General features: G+C 42.4%; 1 protein-coding gene across 18 annotated transcripts in view; it reads right to left on the reverse strand.

Moving 5' to 3' along the window:
- The window catches only part of SH3KBP1 (SH3 domain containing kinase binding protein 1), a 362174-nt gene that overhangs the window by 110624 nt on the left and 227214 nt on the right, over positions 1-24336 (reverse strand). For all 18 annotated transcript variants that reach the window (XM_054471141.2, XM_054471150.2, XM_054471145.2 and 15 more), the window contains one exon: positions 9639-9714. In XM_054471141.2, coding sequence (XP_054327116.1) covers positions 9639-9714 — 76 coding nt within the window. The remainder of the gene's footprint in view (positions 1-9638; positions 9715-24336) is intronic.

The following is a 24336-nucleotide window of genomic DNA, read 5'->3' on the forward strand; positions in this document are numbered from 1 at the left end:
ACAAGTAAGCCCAATCACCCCCTCCTGTCCCTGCATGGAAGTAACAGTCTAATTCTTGGAGAAAAGCAAGGGGAGGAGAATGGCAGAAAGAAAAGACAAACCCATGCATACACATAAACTCACTACGATGGAATATTGTGTTTCAGAAAAAGGCAAGATTACATTCAGGAGAAAGTTCTCAAAAGAGCAGGCATTTGATATGTCTTAAAAGAAGGGTATAATTCCACATCCTTTGGATGTGGGAAGATTATAAATTTTAAATGAGTATTGGACAGAGTTGGAGAAGAAGGGGATTAAATTAATTTTGAGAGGCAGGCATTTTCCATCTATTCATCAATTGGATGGATTTAATTAGAGATCAAATAGGAATGAATAGACACACACACACAGAGAGAGAGAAAGGAAAAAAAAATAAAGCATAATTTATCCAGCAATTTGAGATGATTTTGTCTTTTTTCTTTAGAAAGGTTAAAAGTGACTAATGAATTAGCATAAGATTGAAATCCTAAATCAGTTCTTAAGCCTTTTTTTGTCTTAGAGTCCTTTAAGAATCTGATAAAAAGCAATGACTCTTTCCAGAAAAAAAAAAAACACAACACAACAAACCATACACACACACACACACACTCAAATGTGCAGAGAAAATGTGTACAATATCAGAAGGTTTGAGAACCCCAAAGCTGTTAGTTACCTAGTTCCCACATCAAGAGCCCCGGTACTAATTATTGGCTTTCAAATTTTAAGAAGCTGGCTCTATTAAAATCACCAAAATGTCCAGTCATGATTTACACCCTCCCCAAAAAGCATTATTTCAATCTCTAAACTTTAAGAAATTTACATAATATTAAAAACAGACTGTTAAAGGAATTGAACTCACATGCCCACATCACATGACTGCCTGCAGCTAGTTTTATAATCTATTCAATAAAAACAAACCAACTTCAAACAAACAAGCAAAAACCCTCTCAGCTTAAAAAAAAATAAAAGCAGAACCAACAGAATAAATATATCAGCAAGCTGAACATATACACAGAAGGAAATAACATTAAATCCAGGACAACTCTCTGAGTTCAGTTTTAGGGTATAAAGATCAAAACCCCATGTGTCATAGGCAGATTCTGGTAGGAAGACTTTCAGAGCTTTAAGCAGCGTTTGGAAAGTACCAGGTCACACCTAAAACTGGAGTTTTCCTTTCCCTTGGGACAGTACAACAAAAGTACCAAGCCCAGGGCTAGTCTAGTTTCACCAACATCATAGTCAGAAATTCTCTCGTTCAACTGACAAATACTATCTCAGACACTACTGGTTGGTAATCCCTCACTCAGAAGACCCCTGGGGACAGGATTATTCAGATTTTAGAAAGGAAATATACTGCATATACCATATAATATGTAACATCCTCAGCTGGGGGCTGGGGCTGCACCCAACCATTAAAATTCTGCAGTAAATGGATGACTGGTCACTCCAAGTGGGAAAAATAAAGACTATGAGTAGGCATATGTCAGTCCAGAACAAGTTTTATCACCCAATGAGTAATAAAACATTTTAGTTTTCAAAGCTTTTTGTATTTTAGAATTGCACATAAGGGTGTGGACTTCTATTATGCTCTAGGAAAGAGAAATTAAGGTAAATAAGACACTATCTGCTCGAGGAGCTCAAGTAGCAGAAAAGGGTTTGCATACATACAGTGTTGACCAGACAACAGTGAAGATAGGATGAGAGCCATGCATTCGGCTTAAAGTGTCAGAGTATCTGAAATGGGACAATCACTTCCCAAACAAGAGACTCAGGATCTTGTCAGAGAGGAAGAAAGTGACAGTGGGCTTTGTACAATGTTCTAGGACACTGACCAGAGGAGTAGGATTGGGGTATGTTTCCCAATCAATCATCCCTGGTAAGAATTTTGTGGGGCACCTGTTCATTCTATTATCTTCCCAGACCTCTTCCCTGCAGATCTGAATCTTCAGATCTGAGGTGGGACCAGGAATCCATTTACTAAACACATACTCTGGTGATTCTCATCATCAGGGAAGCTTTAAAAACCTTAGTCTGGCCAGGCGCGGTGGCTCACGTCTGTAATCCAAGCACTTTGGGAGGCCGAGGCGGGCAGATCACGAGGTCAGGAGCTTGAGACCAGCTTGGCCAACATAGTGAAACCCCATCTCTACTAAAAATACAAAAATTAGCCGGGCTTGGTGGTGGGTGCCTATAGTCCCAGCTACTCGGGAGGCTGAGGCAGGAGAATTGCTTAAACCAGAGAGGCAGAGGTTGCAATGAGCCAAGATTGCACCACTGCACTCCAGCCTAGGCGACACAGCAAAACTCCATCTCCAAAAAAAAAAAAAACAAAAGGCCGGGTGCAGTGGCTCACGCCTGTAATCCCAGCACTTTGGGAGGCCAAGGCGGGTGGATCGCCAGGTCAGGAGATCGAGACCATCCTGGCTAACACGGTGAAACCCAATCTCTACTAAAAATACAAAAAATTAGCCAGGCGCGGTGGCGAGCGCCTATAGTCCCAGCTCCTAGGGAGGCTGAGGCAGGAGAATGGTGTGAACCCAGGAGGCGGAGCTTGCAGTGAGCCAAGATCGCGCCACTGCAGTCCAGCCTGGGCGAAAGAGCGAGACTCCATCTCAAAAAAAAAAAAAAAAAAAAAAAAAAAAAAAAAAAAAAAAAAAAAAAAAAGCCTTAGTCTAGGTCAGTGGTTCTCAGGCTTGAGTGGGCATTGGCATCAGTGGAGAACTTGTAAAAATAGATCAACTGGGCCCCACCCCCAGGGGTTCTGATTCTGTAGGGCTGGTATTTGCATTTCTAACAAGTTCCTAGGTGATGCTCCTGCTGCTGCTAGTTCTGGGACCACGCTGTGAGAACCACTGGTCTAGTAATGGGTATTAGCAAATGTTTAATTCCAGGAAGGAGCAAAACAGTTGTGGGGACCTGGAAGGTAGACCAGTATGGTGGTAGCAATGGGGGTGGGTGTGCCATATGCTAGATTTAGACAGGAACTCCAGTTCTGGGTCAGATTCTGAGGATCTGGGGCTAGTGAGGAGTAGTGAAATACATACTAGGCTTGTCATCTATTCAGTAAATAACAACCGAGTGTCCACTGCATGCCAGGCAGCAGGGATGCCACAATGCCCTCGTGGGGCTTACTACAGTCTATACCAGCATTTTGAAACTAGGGCTTCCCAGGAAATATTGGCAATACCTGGAGACAATTTTACTTATTAGAACTTGGCAGGGAATGGGGGTTGAGTGCTACTGGCATCTAGTGGGTAGAGGCCAGGGATGCTGCTAAACATTCTACAATGCACACAGAGGACAATGCCCACCAACAGACAATGATCCAGCCCAAATATCAATACTGCTGAGGTGAAGAAGCCGTGGTCTACATTTAAATTGAGATGGAGAAATGAAACACAATGTGTCTGTCAGTATGTCTGTCAATGCCAACCCAGTGTCTTCCTTTATGAAGAAGCTGACCATAACTCCAAACAACCACCTTCAGTCTCGGATGCTGTTGGGAATTTGACTTTCAAATTATTTCACAAGTGTGAATTATGACACCATTTAACCTCCTCTAAAAAGAGAAGTATATTTTAAAAAGAAGAAATGAAAATCTGACAAGCAAAGCCCTTCTTGTCTCTACAATGGAGCAGAGGCTGGATCACTGCTCCTCTCGATGGTACTTTCAGATGAGAAGCTCAGATGAGAAGCTCCTTGGAGAGTCTTTGGGAGGAAGAAAACCTACCAGGAAAACACAAAGGGAGTTAACCTTTTTCTCAAGAGGACTGTATTTGAAATGCAGATCTTAAGCCACATGGGTAGGCTGGGCACCCTCCTGGGAAGGCTCCCACTCTGAATCCAGACAGCGATGTCTGTATTGGGGAGCAGGTGATGAAAGGTGCTTCTTAGGAAGAGGTGGGTACCCCTGGGACATCAAGCATGAGGGGCTTCAGTACATGACAGGCATGGGAGGCACTAAAGGGGTGAATACGAAACATGCTGCAGCAAATTGGATGTGCCCAAATCCCCAGGCCCAAGAATGAGTGAGTTTGGGGGAGGATATGTGAGCAAAACCACTGAGTCTGAAAAAATAGGATCAGAGTTCCTGGGTATATATTATGAAGCTGAGGAAAACCCAACACAAGAGAGCCGACCCTTCTTTTTTTTTTTTTTTTTTTTTTTCCTATTTAAACATGTGGTGAGAAAGCAAAAATGAGCTGCACTGAGTAAGTAGCAATCTGCCCAGCCATTGTTGAGGCTGGGGCAACAGACACAGATAAGGCCACCTGCAAAGTGATCAGGAAACAGCGTTTCTCTCCCAAGCATATGCAGTAGTTGCAAAGTGTCCTTAACAACCCTCTTCTTGGAGTGCTCCTACTTTCTCACTCCCTGACAAAGTATGTGATTTTAGAGACAAACTACCAGGAACTTGGTTTTTTAAAAAATTATATCAGGAAGAATGAAACATTCCACTCTTGCCTGAAGGCACTAAGCCACTTGACCCAGAGAAGCAGTCTTCATTTCCAGCCCAAGTGCAGCGCCTCATGTAAGGGCCTACACATCTATCTTCACTTGGTAGCTGCCAAAGAAACGGGACCTGAGTCCACCTCACAGTCAAGACCTGATGCTGACCCCTTGCCACGCAGCCCTGCTTTGCCTTGAGCCTATCAAAACATAATTTCATTTACATTTCACTAAATTCCACCCCTTCTCAAAATCTGCAACGACTTTTTTTTTTCTTTTTTTTTTTAATTTTGCTTTTGCTTGGTGTAACATCCACACGTCCCCTGGTGTGCAGTCTCCCTGGTCACCATGAGCCAATAACCCTGAATTCGTCAGACTACAGCCTTGTCCCTGGTGGTCTTGAGGCAGAATAGGGTCTGGAGGCAGAGAACCTAAGGCTGATTCACGCTGATTTCCTAGAACTAAATCAAAAGGAAAATCCCAACTTTCCACACCTAAGTAATAACAGGACCAGAGGCTACTCCCTTTGCAAATCCCCCTCCTTTTCTGCGGGGCAGATGGAAAATCGAAAGTATCTCTGATTAGTTGCTTTCTGCAACCAATCAGATGTTTGCATAGAAGTGTAACTTTGTGGCTTCACTTCAGCCTCTGATTGGTTGCTTTCCACAACCAATCAGACTGACTGCGGGCCACCATTTTATTTACATAGGGTGTGTACCAAGTAACCAATGGGAAACCTCCAGAGGGTATTTAAACCCCAGAAAATTCTGCAATGCAGCTGTTGAGCCCCTATGCTGCCGCCCGCTCTGACCCTGTGGAGTGTACTTTCATTTTCAATAATCTCTGCTTTTGTTGCTTCACTCTTTCCTTGCTTTGTTTGTGCATTTTGTCCAATTATTTGTTCAAGACGCCAAGAACCTGGACACCTTCCACTGGTAACAGTCTTAGGCCGATTGGGAGAGCAGTGGCTGGTAAGAAGAGAGGGTCTGACAAGCCCCAAGGAACACCGACAAGCCAAGGAACACCAGCAACCACTGCTAACCACTCAGACTCCAGAACATGCTCAAGTGTCTTACAGGAACAAACGTGTTTCGTTTTGTTTTTTTGTTTTGTTTTGTTTTTTCCCCTAGCAGAGAGCTCTGTAAGCTGGTGTTCTGAACATGCTTTTGAAGGATGTTCCTTACCATTGTATTTCAAGTTTCCTTATATGTGGTTTCCATATACAACTTTAAAAGCTAAATCTACTTGCTTCTGTAGAGATGCATTATGTGCTGTTTTCATATAGCGAATGGAACTGTTTTCCAAGCATAAAATTTCGTAAGCAAGTGTTTCAAACATGTTTTTGGGAGATGTTTCTAGCATTGCATCTCATCGTGCGTGAGGGCTTTATATATACATGTTTTAGAGCTAAATCTAAGCATACTTTTTAAGAGATACATTATGTGCTGTTTTCCTACAGTGAATGGAACTGTTTTCCATGCAGAGGGCTCTTAAAGTAGATGTTTGGAACGTACTTTCGAAAGATGTTTCTTACCATTGTGTTTAAGGTCTCATTGTGAGGGGCTTACATATACAGGTATATGTACACTTGGCAAAGGGGACCAATGGCTAATAGCTTTCTAATTTTTATATATATTTCTGAGATAAGGTCTCACTCTGTCACCCAGACCGGAGTGCAGTGGGACGGTCGTGGCTCACCACAGCCTTGACCTCCTGGGCTCAAGTTATCCTCCTGCCTCAGCCTCCCAAGGAGCTGGGACCACAGGCATGTGCCACCATGCACAACTAATTTTTTCTATTTTTTGTAGAGACAGGGTCTCACTGTGTTGTCCAGGCTGGCCTCAAGCTCCTGGGCTCAAGAGATCCTCCCGCCTCGGCCCCCATGAAGTGCTAGGATTACAGGCATGAGCCACCATGCATGGTGCTAATAGCTTTTAAAAAACTGTGCAATCTACAGCCTGATAAATCATAATCATTTTTACTTCTCCATTTGCTCAACCACCACTTTTTATGTGCCCACTGAATCCATGGCACTTTTCTAGGCTGCATGGTGGGGATATCAAGTAGAAGATACCGCCTCAACCTAGAGGGACCAATGATCTAATGATAGCAACAAGGTTCCATTTGTTGCCATCACAGATGACAACTCCTAAGAAGCAAGTCAATGAACAAAGGGATTGCAAAGGCGGTATGAGTGTCCAGTTAGGAAGTGAGATGAGGTTCAGCAGGGAAAACAGCCTTTGTCCTGCAGTCATAATTTATGCAGAAGCCTGATCTGCCCTTGTACAAATTCTGTCAAGGATTTTTCCCCCCAACCCACCTGTTCAACTGGTCTTCTGAATCTGTAAGACTAAACTATTTTTCAGAAAAATATTCAAAAGCCCTTTGGGCTATTTTTCTATCCCACAGAGGCCACAAATCTGTATCAATTATAATAAGAAAGAGGGAAACTCCAGATGTGGTGAGCTGGAGGAACCTCAGGGCACTTCATTATGAATATTTAGACAGTTTTCCTCTTGTTATGAAAATTATATCAATCTGTTCCCCAGCATGAGTTTCTGATGAATTTCAATATCATAAAAGCTTTTTTTTTTTTTGAGAGGGTGGGGATGATAATGTTAATTGTTTAACTAAATCCTGATCAGCTGAGTTTCACGTTCACTCAGAAAATACCAACTCATATCAACATTTTTAAAATCATCACAGCTCTTAACCCTGATGTGAGCTAGTATTTTAGCATGCTAAGGAGACAGACATCTACACAGGAAGGAGCTGCCCTCTTCTGCACTGCTGGGCAATTTTTGTTATAGGTTTGTCTTCTGGCCAGAAGGAAGAGGGAAGGAGGTTGCTCAGATCCCAAGCTCAGGGTCATTTCTAATATGTAGTTGTTCAGTTACTCTGTGGCCCGTTACCTAAACATAGGTGTCATATCAAAATCCCGAAGCAGGGAAATGGTCCAAATGAAAGGGGCTTTTTAGGGGGCTTCTTAGGGGTCTGGGGTGGCACTAAATGGAAATCATGGAAGAACAATTACCCCAGAATTTGCTCTTGGCAACCGGAGACAGTGTGTGTGGCCTGAAACTGAAGATTTTTTTTTTTTTTTTTTTTGAGACAGGGTCTCACTCTGCCACCCTGCTGGAGTGCAGTGGTATGACCTTGGCTCAATCACTGCAGCTTCAACCTCCCGGGCTCGAGTAATCCTCCCATCTCAGCCTTCCAAGAAGCTGGTCTCAAACTCCTGGGCTCAAGTGATCCACTTGCCTCACTCAGCCTCCTAAAGTGCTAGGACTACAGCTGTGAACCACTGTGCCCAGCCCAACTGTAGAAATTCTTATCCTGGTGTCTATGAAAAATGTCCGTCAATAAACATCCCTCAAGCCTTTGCTGACAGTAATAATTCCCTTTCCTGACCTGCTACCATTTACAGGCATATTAACATCTATACCCAAAGACACCTTTCTCATATTCCTACTGAATTGTTCACATCTTCCTTTTGGCTCTTCCATCAGCTGCTTAATTTTTGAATGCAGAAACCTTCCCCTCTGAGTTATAAAGCTTTTAGAACTGAATGAGAGGATGAAGATGCTGGGATAAACCCTGGGGTTTATCTCTAGTATAACCCTCTGACTTCACAGACAATGCAGATGATGAAGAGGAAGGCCAAAGGAATAAAATTATTTGCCCAAGTTCACATGGCTAGCTAATAACAGAACTGGTCCTAGAATATGGGCTTCCTGTAAACCCACTCTTATGAGTGACCCATCCCCCACCATGCTGTTCCTAGATGGCCAGGTATGTGGATGTAGTTAATAGATGCTTTTAGGACTGAACAAGGCTTGGGCTGGAGCCAGGATTCTTCCACATGCTTAGGAGAGCTGAGCATTTGGAACTGTGTTCATTTTCAAGCCCAGAAAGCCCCTCTTGGACCCCAGAATTACTCTAAAACTATACTGTCCACAGAGAGTAGGCAGACAGTTACCAGAGGCTGGGAAGGGTAGTTGGGGGCTGGGGAGGAGGGATGGTTAATGGGTACAAAAAATAGTAAGAATGAATAAGACCTACTATTTGATAGCACAAGAGAGTGACTATGGTCAATAATAACTTAATTGTACATTTTAAAATAAAGAGTGTAACTGGATTGTTTGTAACTCAATGGATAAATGCTTGAGGGGATAGATACCCCATTCTCCATGATGTGCTTATTTCACATTGCATGCCTGTATCAAAACATCTCATGTACCCCATAAATATATACACTTACTATGTACCCACAACATTGTTTTAAAGAGAAAATACTTTAAAAAATAAAACTACACTTTCCAATATGGTTGCCACTAGGCACACATGACTACTGAGTACTTGAAATGTAGCTACTGCAAATTGAGGTATACTATGCCTATGAATACATATGGGATTGTGAAGACTTCACATGAAGAGAGCAATGAAAGTATCTCATTTAATAATTTTATGTAGATAACATGTGGAGATAATATTTGGATATACTGAGTTAAATAAAAGTACATTAAAATTAAGTCCAATTGTTTTTCCTTTTTTTTTAAACATGGCTACTAGAAAATTTAGAATTACATATGTGGCTCATACATGATATTTCTATTGGCTAGCACTGTTCTAAAACACAGTTAACCCCTCCCATTCATTAGCCTAATCCTTCCAAAAAGACTTGAGCCTCCTGCCTGCAGACATGCAGTGGTATCTAGAGATATTCAAGCAGAGATGTGTTGAAGATACCAGTGGGAAGTCAAAGGTAAGTAAAATTGGTCAAGTGGTTAGGCCTCTCTGACCTGAGGGCTCGTGAATCCCTAAAGCGCTTAATTTGCCACTCTCCAAAATCTTTCAGCCACCTTAACTGTGCAAAATGCTTGTTATATATGGATAAACCCTAGCTCTTCATACAAGTGAGATACATATAGCAGGAGAGAACCACGTTCTGTAATAAGGGGAAAGAAAAAAACAAAAACGAAAACAGGAGTTCTGAATCTAACTTGTGCCCACCATAATGGTGGGGAATTGAATAAAATACAATTGTGTACATTTTTCTGATGCGTTTGCAAAAGCTATCAAGGTTATATAGGGATTTCTAAAAAGCATTTCTGTTACTGGGAAATCCTCAAATGCTTTTAAATGTGAAACAGATAACTAAGGAAACTCACTCTTTGTCCTGCTGTCCATTTCTGTTTTTGATGAGTCTGGAGTTGCTGTAGTTGCAGGTAACTTCTTCCCAATAGTCTGAGGGGAAAAACAGATGATTTTACTTATCAAGATGATTGTCTCCATTAAGCAAAGGAATAAGATCCAGATCATAATGACAAAATGCTCGAAATTGGTTTAAAAAGCCACATTCTTTGGTTTATGCCCTGCTCTGTATACTGGCTGCCACCCTTTAATAGGTTTCATCCTCAATGACAAACAAGGGAGAAAAATAGGTAAAAAGGGCTTTATCCTTGTAGGCACTTAGTAGCATTTATTCTCTTTCTTGTTTATACTCTTATAAAAGGTTGACTATTTTTAGCAAAGAAAACAGGCATAGTTCCCCTCATTTCATGAGCTGACTCAGTCTATGGAGGTACAATAGCTGGCCCAACGGAGATGCTCAAAAGTCACTGCAGGCTGGAAAAATGGAAGTAGGAGGGAAGAAATCAAAAGGAAGGGATACAGGAATGGAGGCCCAGGAGGGCAGGACGGGCAGGCAGGTGGATTGGCAGGCAGAAATCAGGATGTCCAGGACAGTGTACCCTACTGCATCTCTGTCTAGCCATCTAGAATTCCACCTGCCTCCCAGAGAAAGGGGAGATACTCTCATGTCCTCTAAACAGATCTACCTGCCTGCCACAAAGGCAAAAATGAGTCCAGCAAGCAGCTCTTTTCCCTATAGTCTTTTAAGCCTCCAAGGGCTTAGAAAAAATCCAGCGCCTCAGACCCTATGCTTCCACTGACTAGTTCAAAAAAAGAAAGATTATGAGTTTCTTTTGAGTTCATTTCCTTTCCTTCATTTGTGGCTAATTCTATTAACATTATTTATGAACTGTCCATAGAGAAGACTGGATCTTATCTCTGCCTAAAGATGTTCCTAAAAACACAGGCAACTCAGCAGCTCAAAAATAGAAAGAAATATACAGATCCAGTGGTTCCCAAGGTGAGGTCTGTTCCCACTCTTCCCCTTTGCTACCACACATGTGTGATCATGATTGATGCCTGAGGGAAAATGTCTATTGATACCAGGGCAACAGCTGTCACGACCACGTAGCTGGGGAAATCAACCTCTCCCGCAACAATGAAGGGTTTTGCCAGTGAGAATTCCAGCCACTGGGAAAATCAAACATCTCTGGCCCTTGAACACATGAAGAGGAATGAACTGCATAATTCAAAAACTGGCATGGTAGAATTTTTCTTCAAAAAAAACTGATTCACCACAGTTTTTAATTTGAAAAAGTTATTCATGCTTCCAACGTTGAACCCAACATTAAATATGAATAAATCACAGAAAGAGGATAAGAAAAATCAAATCCTCAGCCCTTCATGAATTTTTAAAAACATTTGTGACAGAAAGCCTTTACATCTTACACGGTGACATTTTTATTTAGTGCCGCAGGGCCTTCTGTATTGGATTAAAAATGGAAACCAAAATAATATGCCACCTCTAAACTGCCGCTAAGTACTCAAACTAATAACATTTGATGATTCCAGGGGAACATCAGGGATGAAAAAGCTTGATGTTATTCTGGCATTAGGTCAAATTTGATGAAAAACTGTTCTTAGAATTATTTTGAAAAATCAGGTACCGATAGTAAAAATAGCAGCTCTCAAAGTGTTCATTTCATTCACATTCCTGTTCACACTTCTAGCAGCATCCCTGCCAATATATTTGTTTTTCCCTTTCTGGGGCTGGAATAAACCATCACCATTGTTAACACATTAGGAAGAGGAAAACAACAACCAGTGCTTCTGGTATCACTGAACAAAGAATTCAGGAAAGGCGATAGTAAACACTGTCCCTACTCCTGACTTTGTTTGCTTCCCTGAAAAAAAAAAAGGACACATGTAATGGTTTGGGCATTAAACCAACAGGTTTAGAGAGACCTTCAACAGGTTGCACATTTTTACAACTTCCCCTTCTTTAGTAACAAAAGAAAGTATTTCCCATTATCTTTGATATCCTGGCTTACCAAAACTTCCAAGCTACCAGACATCAAGCAAGGCCACCAATTCAATGCACTTACTTTAGTACAGAAGGACACAAAAAAGTAAGGCTCACTGTGGTTTGTTTCCTTCCTATTTCAGAAAACACAGCACACTGGCCTCTGCATGGATCCCAGCGACAGGGGTGATGGTGAAGCTGGTATTATCCTCATCTTCTGGGAAGTGCTGGCCTTAAATCTTCCCTTCTCCTTCATGGGCCATAGTTAAAAGTCTAGAATAAGGCAAAGTTTCTCCCCATCTCAGCCTGTTCCTGCCAGTGCTCCGGAGATGAGACTTGGCTTATTGTTTCTCTTGTCTCTAGGACCCAGACCTAGAGCAGTGTGGTCCCTGCACCAGCAGCACCTGAGAACTTGTTAGTAAAGCAAATTCCCAGGCCCCACCCCAGGCTTTCTCAATCAGAAACTCTGGGGATGGTTCCCAGCAGTCTCTAGGAACACACCCTCCGTGGGATTCTGATGCACACTCACATTTGAGAACCACTGACCTAGATGTGGGAGGGAGTCCATTAGTATTAATCAAATGCCTTTTCTTGGATTAAAAACTCAGGGGCCTATTCTCATACCTAGATAAATTATAAAACATCTTTTTAACTCTTCTCCCTCTCTTCTCTCTCTCCTTTCCCATCAAATGCATCTGCCTTCTCTATTCTCACTGGCCTAAGAACTTGTCATTGCTACTAAATGACTCAGTTCAGAGAGGAACTTGAGTACAGTAGATCAGACAATATGACAACATTGCTGAGGGAAACATGGGGGAGGATAGTTGGCCAGTGAAGGGATGGGTAGGTGGAAGGAAGGAGGAGGACAGAAGGAAAGAGAAAGAGGGAAGGAAAGAAGGAGAAGGAGGGAAGGAAGGAGAAGGAGAGAAGGAAGGAAGGGGAGAAGAAAAGAGAAGGACGGAAGGAAGGAGGGAGGGAAGGAGGGCAGGAGGGAGGAGGGAAGGAAGAAAGTTAGAAAGATGAAGGAAGGAAGGAGGGAAGGAAGAAAGGAGGGAGGGAAGGAGGGAGAGAAGGAGGGAGGGAAGGAAGAAAGAAAGGTGGCTTTGAACCAAAACTGGAAGGTTGTATCTAGCCTCTCTGGGCTCAGACTGCCCAGAAGGCTAAGCAGGCAGACTCTCATGACTGTATGAGCCTTCATAGAGGCCCAAACCCTGTTTCTCCTTCTCAGTGTTACCTTTTACTGGCATTTTAGGTGAGGTGTTTCTTCATTGTAGAAGACTGGCTCACACATTAAAGGACATTTAGCAATATAGACCCACTCAAAGTCTATAGTGCCCCCCAGTCATTGCATGTACCCTGAACACCACACAGCTTTCCAAAGATTCCTAGTTGAGAACCTCTAGCCCCTGCCCTTCCCTATATACAGGAGCAAAGAAAAAGGGTGGTGAATTATTGCTTTCCCATCAGCCTTCCAGCTTCCCTCTACCTCTGAAAACATATTTGGCCAATTGGGCTTAAAATGAATAGAATCCCAAATTTCAAAGGGCATGCCTCATGAACGCAATGTCTAGCTCCAGTACACAGATATCTCATGGATAACTGAAGGTCAGCTACACTGCAGGGCTAAGTGGACAGAATAATCAGGAATCGCATCCATACATCTCTCCTCCACCTAGAAGGCAACAAAGAGGGATGTTAGGCTGGCAGTGGCTGGGGAAGAGGATACAGGATCTCCCCTTTGGCTTCCTCCAGTGTTCTTGCTCCCCTGAGTGCCTTAAGGAAGGTGGCTTATCCACGACAAACACCAGCCATGCACTAAGGGGCTGTGTTGACATGCTCAGGACACAGCCCATTCACCTCCCAAGGGATCTGGAAACAGACCCATTTTGCCATATGACTTTATAGAACAGACTCTCAGGTTCTTCTCCCTAACTTGGCCCATTATTTCCTCTTCCTTCTGTGAGGCAGCTGAAAACCTTCCAGTACACACACCCACATTAGTCAGATCTGCTTGGTCTGGGAAAGGATGTGCATATGGTTGGATGGATAGTGCTGTATCTGTATCGCTATGGATCTACTTCTACACGTGGTAATTACCAGGCTGCTGTCAACTTTTGTCTTTCTTGCCACATACCTATCTCCATTTAAAACCTGACTTTTAAAAATCAATAATTCATAAAGTTCATTCCTTTGAACATTTAATAACGTAACTACCTCTCCCATTTGCTGTCTTGCCAAAAGCACTAAATAAACGTTTCAGGATTTTCGTGTGCAGTGGGAGTATCATATGTACTCCTACCGCTACAAGATCCAGTGGTACAGCATCAAGACAGATAACCACCATATGATTTCAGTTAGTGGAGCAACTAATTTTTTGTCTTTTCTCTGCCAAAATGAAGAAACTAATGCTTACAGGAAAGGCAATCGCTGGATTGGAGTCCAGGGGAATCTAGTTCCCAAATGACTAATGTATTTGTTTCTTTGTGACTGCAGAACGTGAGACCAAGATCCTGCTCAAATCAAGAGTATAAAATTCCTTCTCCTACTTTATTCCAATTCACATGCAAACTCCAAGCTTCCAATTATAGGACAATGCTAAGGGGAAGAAAATCTCTGAAAATCCCCTCTCCAAGAATACCACATACAACTCTCGTATCACAAAGGCAGCCAGGTTCAATGGGTAGTAGGAGGAGAGAGAGAGAGAGCTCCCTGCATTCTAGCAGCTGATGAAGCTCCCCTGTCCAGAGGCCTGGCTTTCTGGCAGCTATTATAAGAAGAAGATGGTGGTCTGAGAAGCTATCCATAGATAGTACTCAAATACTCACCTTATTAGTCCTTTCTCACGCTGCTAGTAAAGTTATACCTGAGACTGGGTAATTAATAAAGGAAAGAAGTTTAATTGACTCACAGTTCAGCATGGCTGGGGAGGCCTCAGCAAACTTACAATCATGGCAGAAAGGGAAGCAAATACGTCCTTCTTCACATGGCCGCAGGAAAGAGAAGAATGAGTGATGTGGGAAAAAGCCCCTAATAAAACCATCAGATCTTGTGAGAACTCACTCACTATCACGAGAACAGCATGGGGGGACCGCCCCCATAATCTAATCACCTCCCACAAGGTCCCTCCCCCAACACGTGGGGATTATAATTGAGATTACAATTCAAGATGAGATTTGGGTGGGGACACAGAGCCAGACCATATCACTCACACAAAGTCAAACACAAGAGATCACTTTTCAAACAGCTGGTAAGACACAAGATAAAGATGACTCTTTGATGGCATTCCTTTTACAACACTGGTATCTGAGAGTACTCCTTCCCTTTCTGTTCAGTACAGATTTATTAAGTGCCCATTCAGTGTGAGGCAGGAAAGTGGGGAAAAAAGGCAGGAGGATGGTGAACATCAAAGCAAACACTGAAACTGCAGTTGTGGGGTTGGTTCTCCAGAATGGTGTGCTGAGGGGTGCCCAACCATTCCACACAGTTATCCTGAATCCTGCTCATGTATGGGATACAGAGAGCTACAGGACACAGTGACAGGAGGAGGGTCAAAACAGTTATCTATATATGACCATATCTGTAACTTTTCAGTTTTTATTTACCATAATTCAGAAAGATCCCTAAACGGCTATTAAAATTCACTGTAAACTTTTTATATTTATTTTTACATGTCCCCTTCATGAACACCTATGACAGATGGCATTATGAAAAGTCTTCTTGGCTCTCAGTGAGGAGTGGTAGGCGCAGAGCAGAAGCCCTGTGAGCCAGCTCAAGTCAGAGCCAGAAAAGAACTAGCACAAAGGAGTGTCCTTACAATGGGGTGCCTTGTGTGCTTCCCCGGAAGCTTTTCTGCTCCCTAAGAAATTTACATTAGAAACTGTCATCTCATCTACATTTGGTGGGCCCAGCTTAAACTATTTGATATCAATAGAAGATATGCCAGAGTAAAATACAACCCAAAATTCTAAAAATAAAGCGTATGGTCCAGTAAAAGAAAAAAAACTACACTTGTAGTTCCATTCCAGGGCCAGGGTTTACCTTTGTAACAACTCACATACTGTTATGCCAATTCCAACTTCTCCAAAGGGGTGTGCTTCCCAGTCTATTTTTAAACTTGGTTATAAGGAAAAATAAAATTTAAAAAGTAATTTTCTGATTATGAAATTGGGCTTAAGACTTAGAGTTATTCATATGATGTTTATTTCCTTGGTTGCCTCAAAAAGTTAGAGAATTCAAATATATTAAACCTCTTTGCCCACAGTTAAAGACCTTGTCAGATTCATAGCTGCTGTAGAAGCAGTTGTCAAGTATATCACACTTGTTGGGGGCATTGGCTCACACCTGTAATCCCAACACTTTGGGAAGCTGAGGTGAGAGGATCACTTGAGGCAGGAAGTTCGAGACCAGCATGGGCAACATAGCAAGACCTCATCTCTACAGTCAGTCAGTCAGTCAGTCAATCCATCAAGTATGTCACAGTTAGCAGTTTAACTACCTTTCTTGCCCTTTTCCTTCAGAAATAGTGCCCACCTCGAGAGTAGGACCTAAATGCTCCTTATTCTCTTATCCTTACAAAATGAGAGGTCGGTGAAGTGTTTGTTGAGTGGAGTAGGGAGTAGTGGGATACCATCCACTCACCCCTTGCCCTAGCATTAGCACCTACTACAACAGGCAGAAAGAGAGGAGATGTCCTCCCTGACAAACCAGAGAGCCTCTATGCCTCTTAGATTAGAGCCCTACTGTTTCAATCACTGCCATGTACCAGCTCTCTCCAGCCTGGTTACTGGTGACAGCACATTTGTCTGGGATGTCTTCCTGGGCCTCGGTTGCCCTTGCCTTGCTTCCTCTTGTCCACCCCACCTCAACCCCCAACACACATCACCTGTCCTCCTATTAATAAATTATCGGTTGCTATAGAGAAGAACCTAATCTCAGCTATGTTTCCGGTGAACATCTCTCTGCCTGACTTCCAAATACTCCTCATATTAGCCTGCTCTCTCACATTCTCTCAAGTTCCATATCTATTATGATCAAAAGACTCTCACTTTGATGGGTGATTATCACCCAGGTATGCGTACACACACACACACGCCGCATTCTCTTGTTCTGAAATCATTTTCCAAAGTGTACCCTCCCTCCCCGACACAATCTCCAAAACACTTAACCCCATAATCTGATAAATTTGGCAAAGACTGAATACTCAGTCTAATCAATTCATCATAGCATATTGAAGGCTATGAAAAGTCCTTCAGTTACTGTTTAACTTTATCCTTAACTTTATCTCACTATATTCCAAACTTATCTGACTACAGAATTCCTACTTCTTGTGACACCCATGAACACATCACAAGAATGAGTAGTCTATGGAATAGCTGAGTGAACATCATCACCTACTCTTCCTAAATTCTCTTGCCTATCCTGTCTCCTAGGCTCATGACTTGAAATTCATCTCTTACTGCACCTTCTCATATCCAACCCATCACCAAGGCTGTGCTTTCAGATTTATCTCCTTCCTCTTTGATGCCAGTCTAGAGCCTTGTTACCATCATGGGGACTATTTCAATAATTTGTTTTTGTTTTTGTTTTTGAGGCAGGGTCTTGCTCTGATTCAGGCTGGAGTGCAGTGGCACAATCACTGCTCACTATAGTAGCCTTGGACTCTTGGACTCAAGCGATCCTCCCACCTCAGCCTCCTAAGTGGCTGGGACCACAGGTGTGTACCACCATGCCTGGCTAATTTTATTTTTCAGTAGAGACAAAGTCACTATGTTGCCCAGGCTGGTCTCAAATTCCTGGGCTCAAGCAATCCTCCTGCCTTGGCCTCCCAAAGTGCTGGGATTACAGGCATGAGCCACTGCACCAGCCTTTTCAATAATTTTATAGACAAAGATCCTATCCCCAGATTCCATCTTCTTCATTTGATCTCCCACAAGACTCAATTTTTACTCATCTTCTGCCATCATCTCTTACACACCCCTACACCAATGCACTCAGAATATATAATGCTTCTTGGCCAGGCACGGTGGCTTACGCCTGTAATCCTAGCACTTTGGGAGGCCGAGGCAGGCGGATCACGAGGTCAGGAGGTCAAGACTGGCCTGACCAACATGGTGAAACCCCGTCTCTACTAAAAATACAAAAATTAGCTGGGCGTGGTGGTGTGCACCTGTAATCCGAGCTACTCGGGAGGCTGAGGCAGGAGAATCACTTCAACCGGGGAGGCGGAGGTTGCGGTGAGCCAAGATTGCACCACTGCACTCCAGCCTGGGTGACAGAGTAAGACTACGTCTGAATATATATATATACACACATATATATATGTCTAAATACACACACACACACACACTGCTTCTTAATAGCTGTTCATATAAATTCCCAAAGTTCAGAAGAAACTCCAGGGTTTACTTCTGATTGCTGCTGCAACTTGCCATGTCTCCTAACAGCTATCTTTCTCTTCAACTCTCAAGACTAATGGGAAACTTTCTCTGAATACAAAACACCTGGTCCCATCTTAGATTCTTCAATATTTGTCTGTCTTTTAGGGTTTACTCTTTCAATCTGTCCAATAAAAATTTTAGTATCTATCATTCTACTGAACATATACAGATGAAGTCTGTTTTATATTTGTATATTAGACATACACACACAGAGGGACGTGTGTATGTGTGTACACCAGTAGAATTTGAGCCAAATTCTATCATTTATCATGTAGTTTAACTTCTGCCAAAATCTGATCATTTGCTTCATTTGCTTGCTTTTTGAACACCTCTAGAGACCATGTTCTAAAAAACTGGAAAGAACCATATGACAGTAACAGGAGGGGTGAGACTGTCTCTTCGTTGAAGCAAAATGACTTTCTAAGATTTAGTAGGGCCTTCTCATGATGGGGAAATGCAGTGTTGAAGATGGGATCAAAACCTACTTATGTGCTAAATGAAGTGGAGGAGGTACAGTCAGACAATATTAAAACCATGGAAGGCAGCCCTCTAAACGTCTGACAGTATATGAAAATACTGTTTATATTTTACCCCCACTGTTCCCAAGAGAGGAGCCTGCATGCTATTTTGTTGTAGGATCATCTTATTCACAGAGGATGAACGAGCCAGAGTAAATTTCCATTTCATATACCACATTGGCAAAACATAATTCGCCATCATGCTTTAAAATGTTTAAAATGCTATTTTATGTTGTTATGACAGATAAAAGGAAATCATAAACATTCCTCCTACTAGAGGATTAGTTTTTTATCTTTTGATTAACAATGTCTTCCTTTTAGATATATTTTGAAAGTTTAAGATGGTGGGTAAGGGAGAGAGAAAGATGATATGGCTAGAATGAGTATCATGGGGCCAGTTGGGTTTTATTTGTCCAGTGCTTTATCATGAAACATGCTGTACACATGTGGACTAAATCTTAATTTTCCCATAAAGCAGCTGTATGAATTCAACTAGCATACAAAGATCTTTTCAGATCCAAAATATTTTACGTATTCAATCATGACATAATCCAGGCCTTTACCTGGAGATGGCACCTCCTCCCCCAATATATTTGAATCCCATCTCACCTTTAAGAGTCAACTAAGGTCCACTTGGCTAAAAGTAGCAGCTTTCAGGAATGTGTGGGACACACAGACTGACATGTATCCCACGCTTGCTCATGACATTTCTATGTGTAAGAGATACCTGAGGTCAAAGCCATATTTTCTTCAGTTTTTCTTTATACCTCTAAAATGAAGGTTGGATTCAATTACCTTAATTCACTCATTCCTTATTTATTCATTCATTCATTCATTCATTCATTCAGCATTCTTTTCTAGAACTACCATGAGCCTCAATCTAAGCCAGATGCTGTATCTACAAAGGTGAGATGGGCAGAGTCCTAGATCTTTAAAAGGTTCAAAATTTGGCAGCAGAAGCACTATTCACAATAGCAAAGTCATGGAATTAACCTAAGTGCTTATCAACAGTGGACTGGATAAAGAAAGGAGGTGCACATAGATCATGAGATACTACACAGCCATAAAAAAGAATGAAATCATGTCCTTTGCAGCAACATGGATGCAGCTGGAGGCCATGATCCTAAGCAAATTAACATGGAAACAGAAAACCAAACACTACATGTTCTTATTTATTAGAGGAACTAAACAGTGGGTGCAGATGGACATAAAAATGGAAACAACAGACACTTGGGACTCCAAAAGTGGGGAGGAAGGGAGGGGGGCAAGGATTGAAAAACTATCTATTGGGTACTATGTTCACTATTTGGGCGATGGGTTCGATAGAAGCCCAAACTCCAGCATTATGCAATATACGCATGTAACAAACCTGCACATGTACCCTCTGACCCTAAAATTAAAAAGAGAATATAGCAGCAGAGACAGAATCATTAACAGAGCATCATAATACAAAGGGATAAGCACTACGATAAAGGCACCTATAGAACAAGAAAACAAAGAGCTATTAACAAATCTTCATGGGAAAATATGCCTCACAGCAATGATGCAACTTGCATTAAATTCTAAAGGATGGGTAAAATTTTGCCAAGTAGAGACTGGTGGAAAGGGTATTCTAGCTGAAGAAAAGCAGGAGGCAAGGCAGGTATGTGTGCAGGGAATGGGGACTTCCCAGCACAAGATCGAGGGTGGCAGGGATTCACAGTGGGAGTTGAAGGGAGGTGACTGGAGAGCTGCTCGGGCTCAAAAGGCCAGCAAGGTAAGTTAGGGCCAATGTTACAGTTTTCGCTTTTGCTTTGTCTTAAAAGCAACCAGTGGTGATGAAAAATAAGTAGAGGCATGGCCCAATCAAATTTGTGAATTTAAGACAGATGATCTGGTGGTATTGGGAGGAATGAAGAAGAAAAGCAAGGACATGCAAAAGCCAAGAAGACAATGGGGAAGTTGACACAATAATCCACCTAAGGCAGTAAAATTAAAGATGAAATTAAGGTTTGAGAGATACTTAGACTGCCTATCTAAAGGCAGTTCATAGTTTACAGTCACTACAGGGATAAATCAGTGATTGTGAATTGGTTTGACTATGATGGAAAAATTTCCAATTCTATTATGCCCTTAAGTCCACATATATGCATGCCACATAGTTGCTAGGTGTCAATCAAGTGCAAACAACAATACTAAGTTCAGACTCCGATTTAGAGAGTCAGAGAGACAGATATGGTGGCTCAAGGAGACATCGTGGAGAATATACCCTAATGGGAAACATCACAGCGCAGGTGTCTCTCAGTGCTCTGATGCTAGTGCCGAAACGTTTAGTGGAAAAATAATGGGCCTGTAATCATTTTGAACAGTTAGCTTCCTGTTAAAACACCAATCAATCTACCATTTGAAAACTAAAACATTTTTAAAAACACAGACATGTGAGAAACTCCTGACACATATGAAAAAGCATCTTTCTAATCTGACAAATTTAAAGTAAACACTTTAGTCAAATGTCTCCAAAAACGTCTTGAGCTGAAGACAAAAATGGGAAATTTCTTTCCCCAGCAGAAATTTCCAGAGCTTTTCTGTCTTTCAGAGTAGAGAAGGGAAACAAAATAGTTTCAATCAGAAAAGAGGTAAATGCTTGCAACAGTGTTTTGTTCTTTTGTTTTCAACCAAAAAACTGCTACTTAAAAGGCTTATTATGCCTGTAATCCCAGCACTTTGGGAGGCTGAGGCAGGAGGATTGCTTAAGCTCAGGAGTTGGAGTCCAGCCTGGGCAACACAGTAAGACCTTGTCTCTACTAAAAAATTCCAAAAAATTTAGCTGGATGTGGTGGTGCACACCTGTAGTCCCAGCTACTTGGAGGGCTGAGGTGGGAAGATCGCTTGAGCCAGGAAGTTGAGGTTGCAGTGAGCCCCGATCATGCCACTGCACTCCAGCCTGGGTGACAGAGCAAGATCCTGCCTCGAAAAAAAAAAAAAAAAAGACTTAGGGCATACAATCGGATATTATTCAGCCTTAAAAAGGAAGGAAATTGGCCGGGCATGGTGGCTCACGCCTGTAATCCCAGCACTTTGGGAGGCCGAGGTGGGTGGATCATGAGGTCAAGAGATCGAGACCATCCTGGCCAACATAGTGAAACCCTGTCTCTACTAAAAATACAAAACTTAGCTGGGCATGGTGGCATGCATCTGTAATCCCATCTACGTGGGAGGCTGAGGCAGGAGAATCGCTTGAACCCGGGAGGCGGAGGTTGCAGTGAGTCGAGATCACACCACTGCACTCCAGCCTGGCAACAGAGCGAGACTCCATCTAAAATAATAATAATACTACTACTAATAATAATAAAGGAAATTCTGACACATGCTGCAACATGGATGAACCTAGAAGACATTAAAGTAAAAATAAGCCACTTACAAAAAAGACAAATACTGTATGATTTCACTTATATAAGGTACATATAGTCAAAATTAGAGGCAGAAAGTAGATTGGTGGTTGCCAGGGGCTGGGGGCAGGGGCGGGTAGCTCAATGGGTATAGAGTTTCAATTTTGCAAGATAAAAAAAGTTCTGGAGATGGATGGTGGTGATGGTTGCACAGCAGTGTGAATGTCCTTAATGCCACTGAACTACACACTTAAAAATGGCTAAGCTGCTTATGTTATGTATATTTTACCACATATTCTTCTTTTCCTGTAAGCCTCTCTCTGGCTAGGAATGTCGATTAGAATGGGGGGAAAAAAGTTGCTCATGAGGCTGTGATATCCTGATACTTAATAGTCAACCACAAAATAATCAGGGGTGTAGTCAGTATCTAATGAGGTGAGTCAGAGAACAAACCCATCTTTTTCCAGAAGCTTTCCATCTCAGGGATGCCTGTTATGTTCATTCACCTCGGTCTTATCTGAAACACTCCTTCTACGGCTCTGAAAGATAACCTACTGCTTCCATAAAGACTACCTCTAAATCTCGCTAACACTAAATAGCTCTGACTTTAAAATCTTAGGACGCATTCTTTATTTTCATCATCTGCTCCACAGATTCCCAAAGAATAACATTTATTCCCTTTTTTTCCCCATCATCTGGGCTCCTCTATTTTACAGAAAAAAGGCAGAGAATATTACATCAAGTTACTTAAGAAGGCTCAATGATATCTTTTTTTCCTTTTTTTTTTTTTTTGAGATGGAGTCTGGCATTGTCACCCGGGCTGGAGTGCAGTGGCGCGATCTCAGCTCACTGCAACCTCTGCCTCCTGGGTTCAAGTGATTCCCCTACCTCAGCCTCCCGAGTAGCTGCAGGCATCCACCACCACTCCTGGCTAATTTTTGTATTTTTAGTAGAGATGGGGTTTCACCATATTGGTCAGGCTGCTCTCGAACTCCTGACCTCGTGATCCACCCGCCTCGGCCTCCTAAAGTGCTGGGATTACAGGCATGAGCCACCACGCCCGGCCAATGATATCATGTTTATATTTTGTTTTTATTAGAAATAATGAGTTCAAGCCACATACTTATTCAAAAAAAGGAGCTTCCTAAATACAGCCAGAGGTAAGGTACACTTTTTTTTTTTTTTTTAAGAGACAGGGTCTTGCTCTGTCACCCAGGCTGGAGTGCAGTGGTGCCATCATAGCTCACCGCAGCCTCGATCTCCTGGGCTCAAGCGAGCCTCTCAAGTAGCTGAGACTACAGATACACACCATCATGCCCAGCTATTTTTTTTTTTTTTTTTTTTTTGAGACGGAGTTTCACTCTCATCGCCCAGGCTGGAGTGCAATGGCACAATCTCAGCTCACTGCAACCTCTGCCTCCCGGGTTCAGGTGATTCTCCTGTCACAGCCTCCTGAGTAGCTGGGAATACAGGTGCCTGCCACCACGCCTGGCTGATTTCTGTATTTTTAGTAGAGACAGGGTTTCACCATGTTGGTCAGGCTGGTCTCGAACTCCTGACCTCAGGTGATCCACCCGCCTCGGTCTCCCAAAGTACTAGGATTACAGGCATGAGCCACTGTGCCCGGTCACATGCCCAGCTAATTTTTAATTTTTTTTCTAGAGACAGGGTCTCACTATGTTGCCCAGGCTGGTCTCCAACTCCTGGGCTTAAACAAGAGACCTTCCCACCTCAGCCTCCTAAAGTGCTGGGATTACAGGCATGAGCCGCTGCACCCAGCCAAGGTCCGCATTTGATACGTCTTCTAGATGTATAGCAAAACATTTAGAAAGATGATTCAAAGGTGCTTCACAAATGGAGATCCCAAAAGAGATTAAATTAAGCTCAGGACGCTCCAGTTACCACTTAGTAAGACATATTCAACAATGAGGGGTAAACCCATATTGTATGCCTTTCATGAAAATATCCTAGATGTCAACTGTTGGAATTCTCTCTCACCTCCCCCATGTTCCTACTGAACTCACTTTGAATCTCTAAAACAGCATTCACTGTCCTCTGTCTTATATTTATGGCTGCTTCTCTATGTGTCTGTTGAATCAACTGGACTATAAATGCTGGAGGAGGAGGACTGGGTTCTGGTAATCTTTGTATCTGCCCATGTGCCTTGCACAGGAGATGCTAAATATTCTTAATTTACTTCAGTCAACAGGAAACTCAACATCTATCACAAAATATTTAGATTTATGGAGAAAGGCCTGAGTGCAATGAATTATCTAGGCACTAGGGATCTAACAATGGAATGAATAAACCCATGCCACTTTCAGCACCTAGTGTTAAGACTGAATTAGTATTAAGAAGACTTACAGTTATGCAATCTTGTGGAAGCTACT

The sequence above is a fragment of the Pongo pygmaeus genome, chromosome X, assembly GCF_028885625.2.
Source record: "Pongo pygmaeus isolate AG05252 chromosome X, NHGRI_mPonPyg2-v2.0_pri, whole genome shotgun sequence".
NCBI classification, from domain to species: Eukaryota; Metazoa; Chordata; class Mammalia; order Primates; family Hominidae; genus Pongo; species Pongo pygmaeus.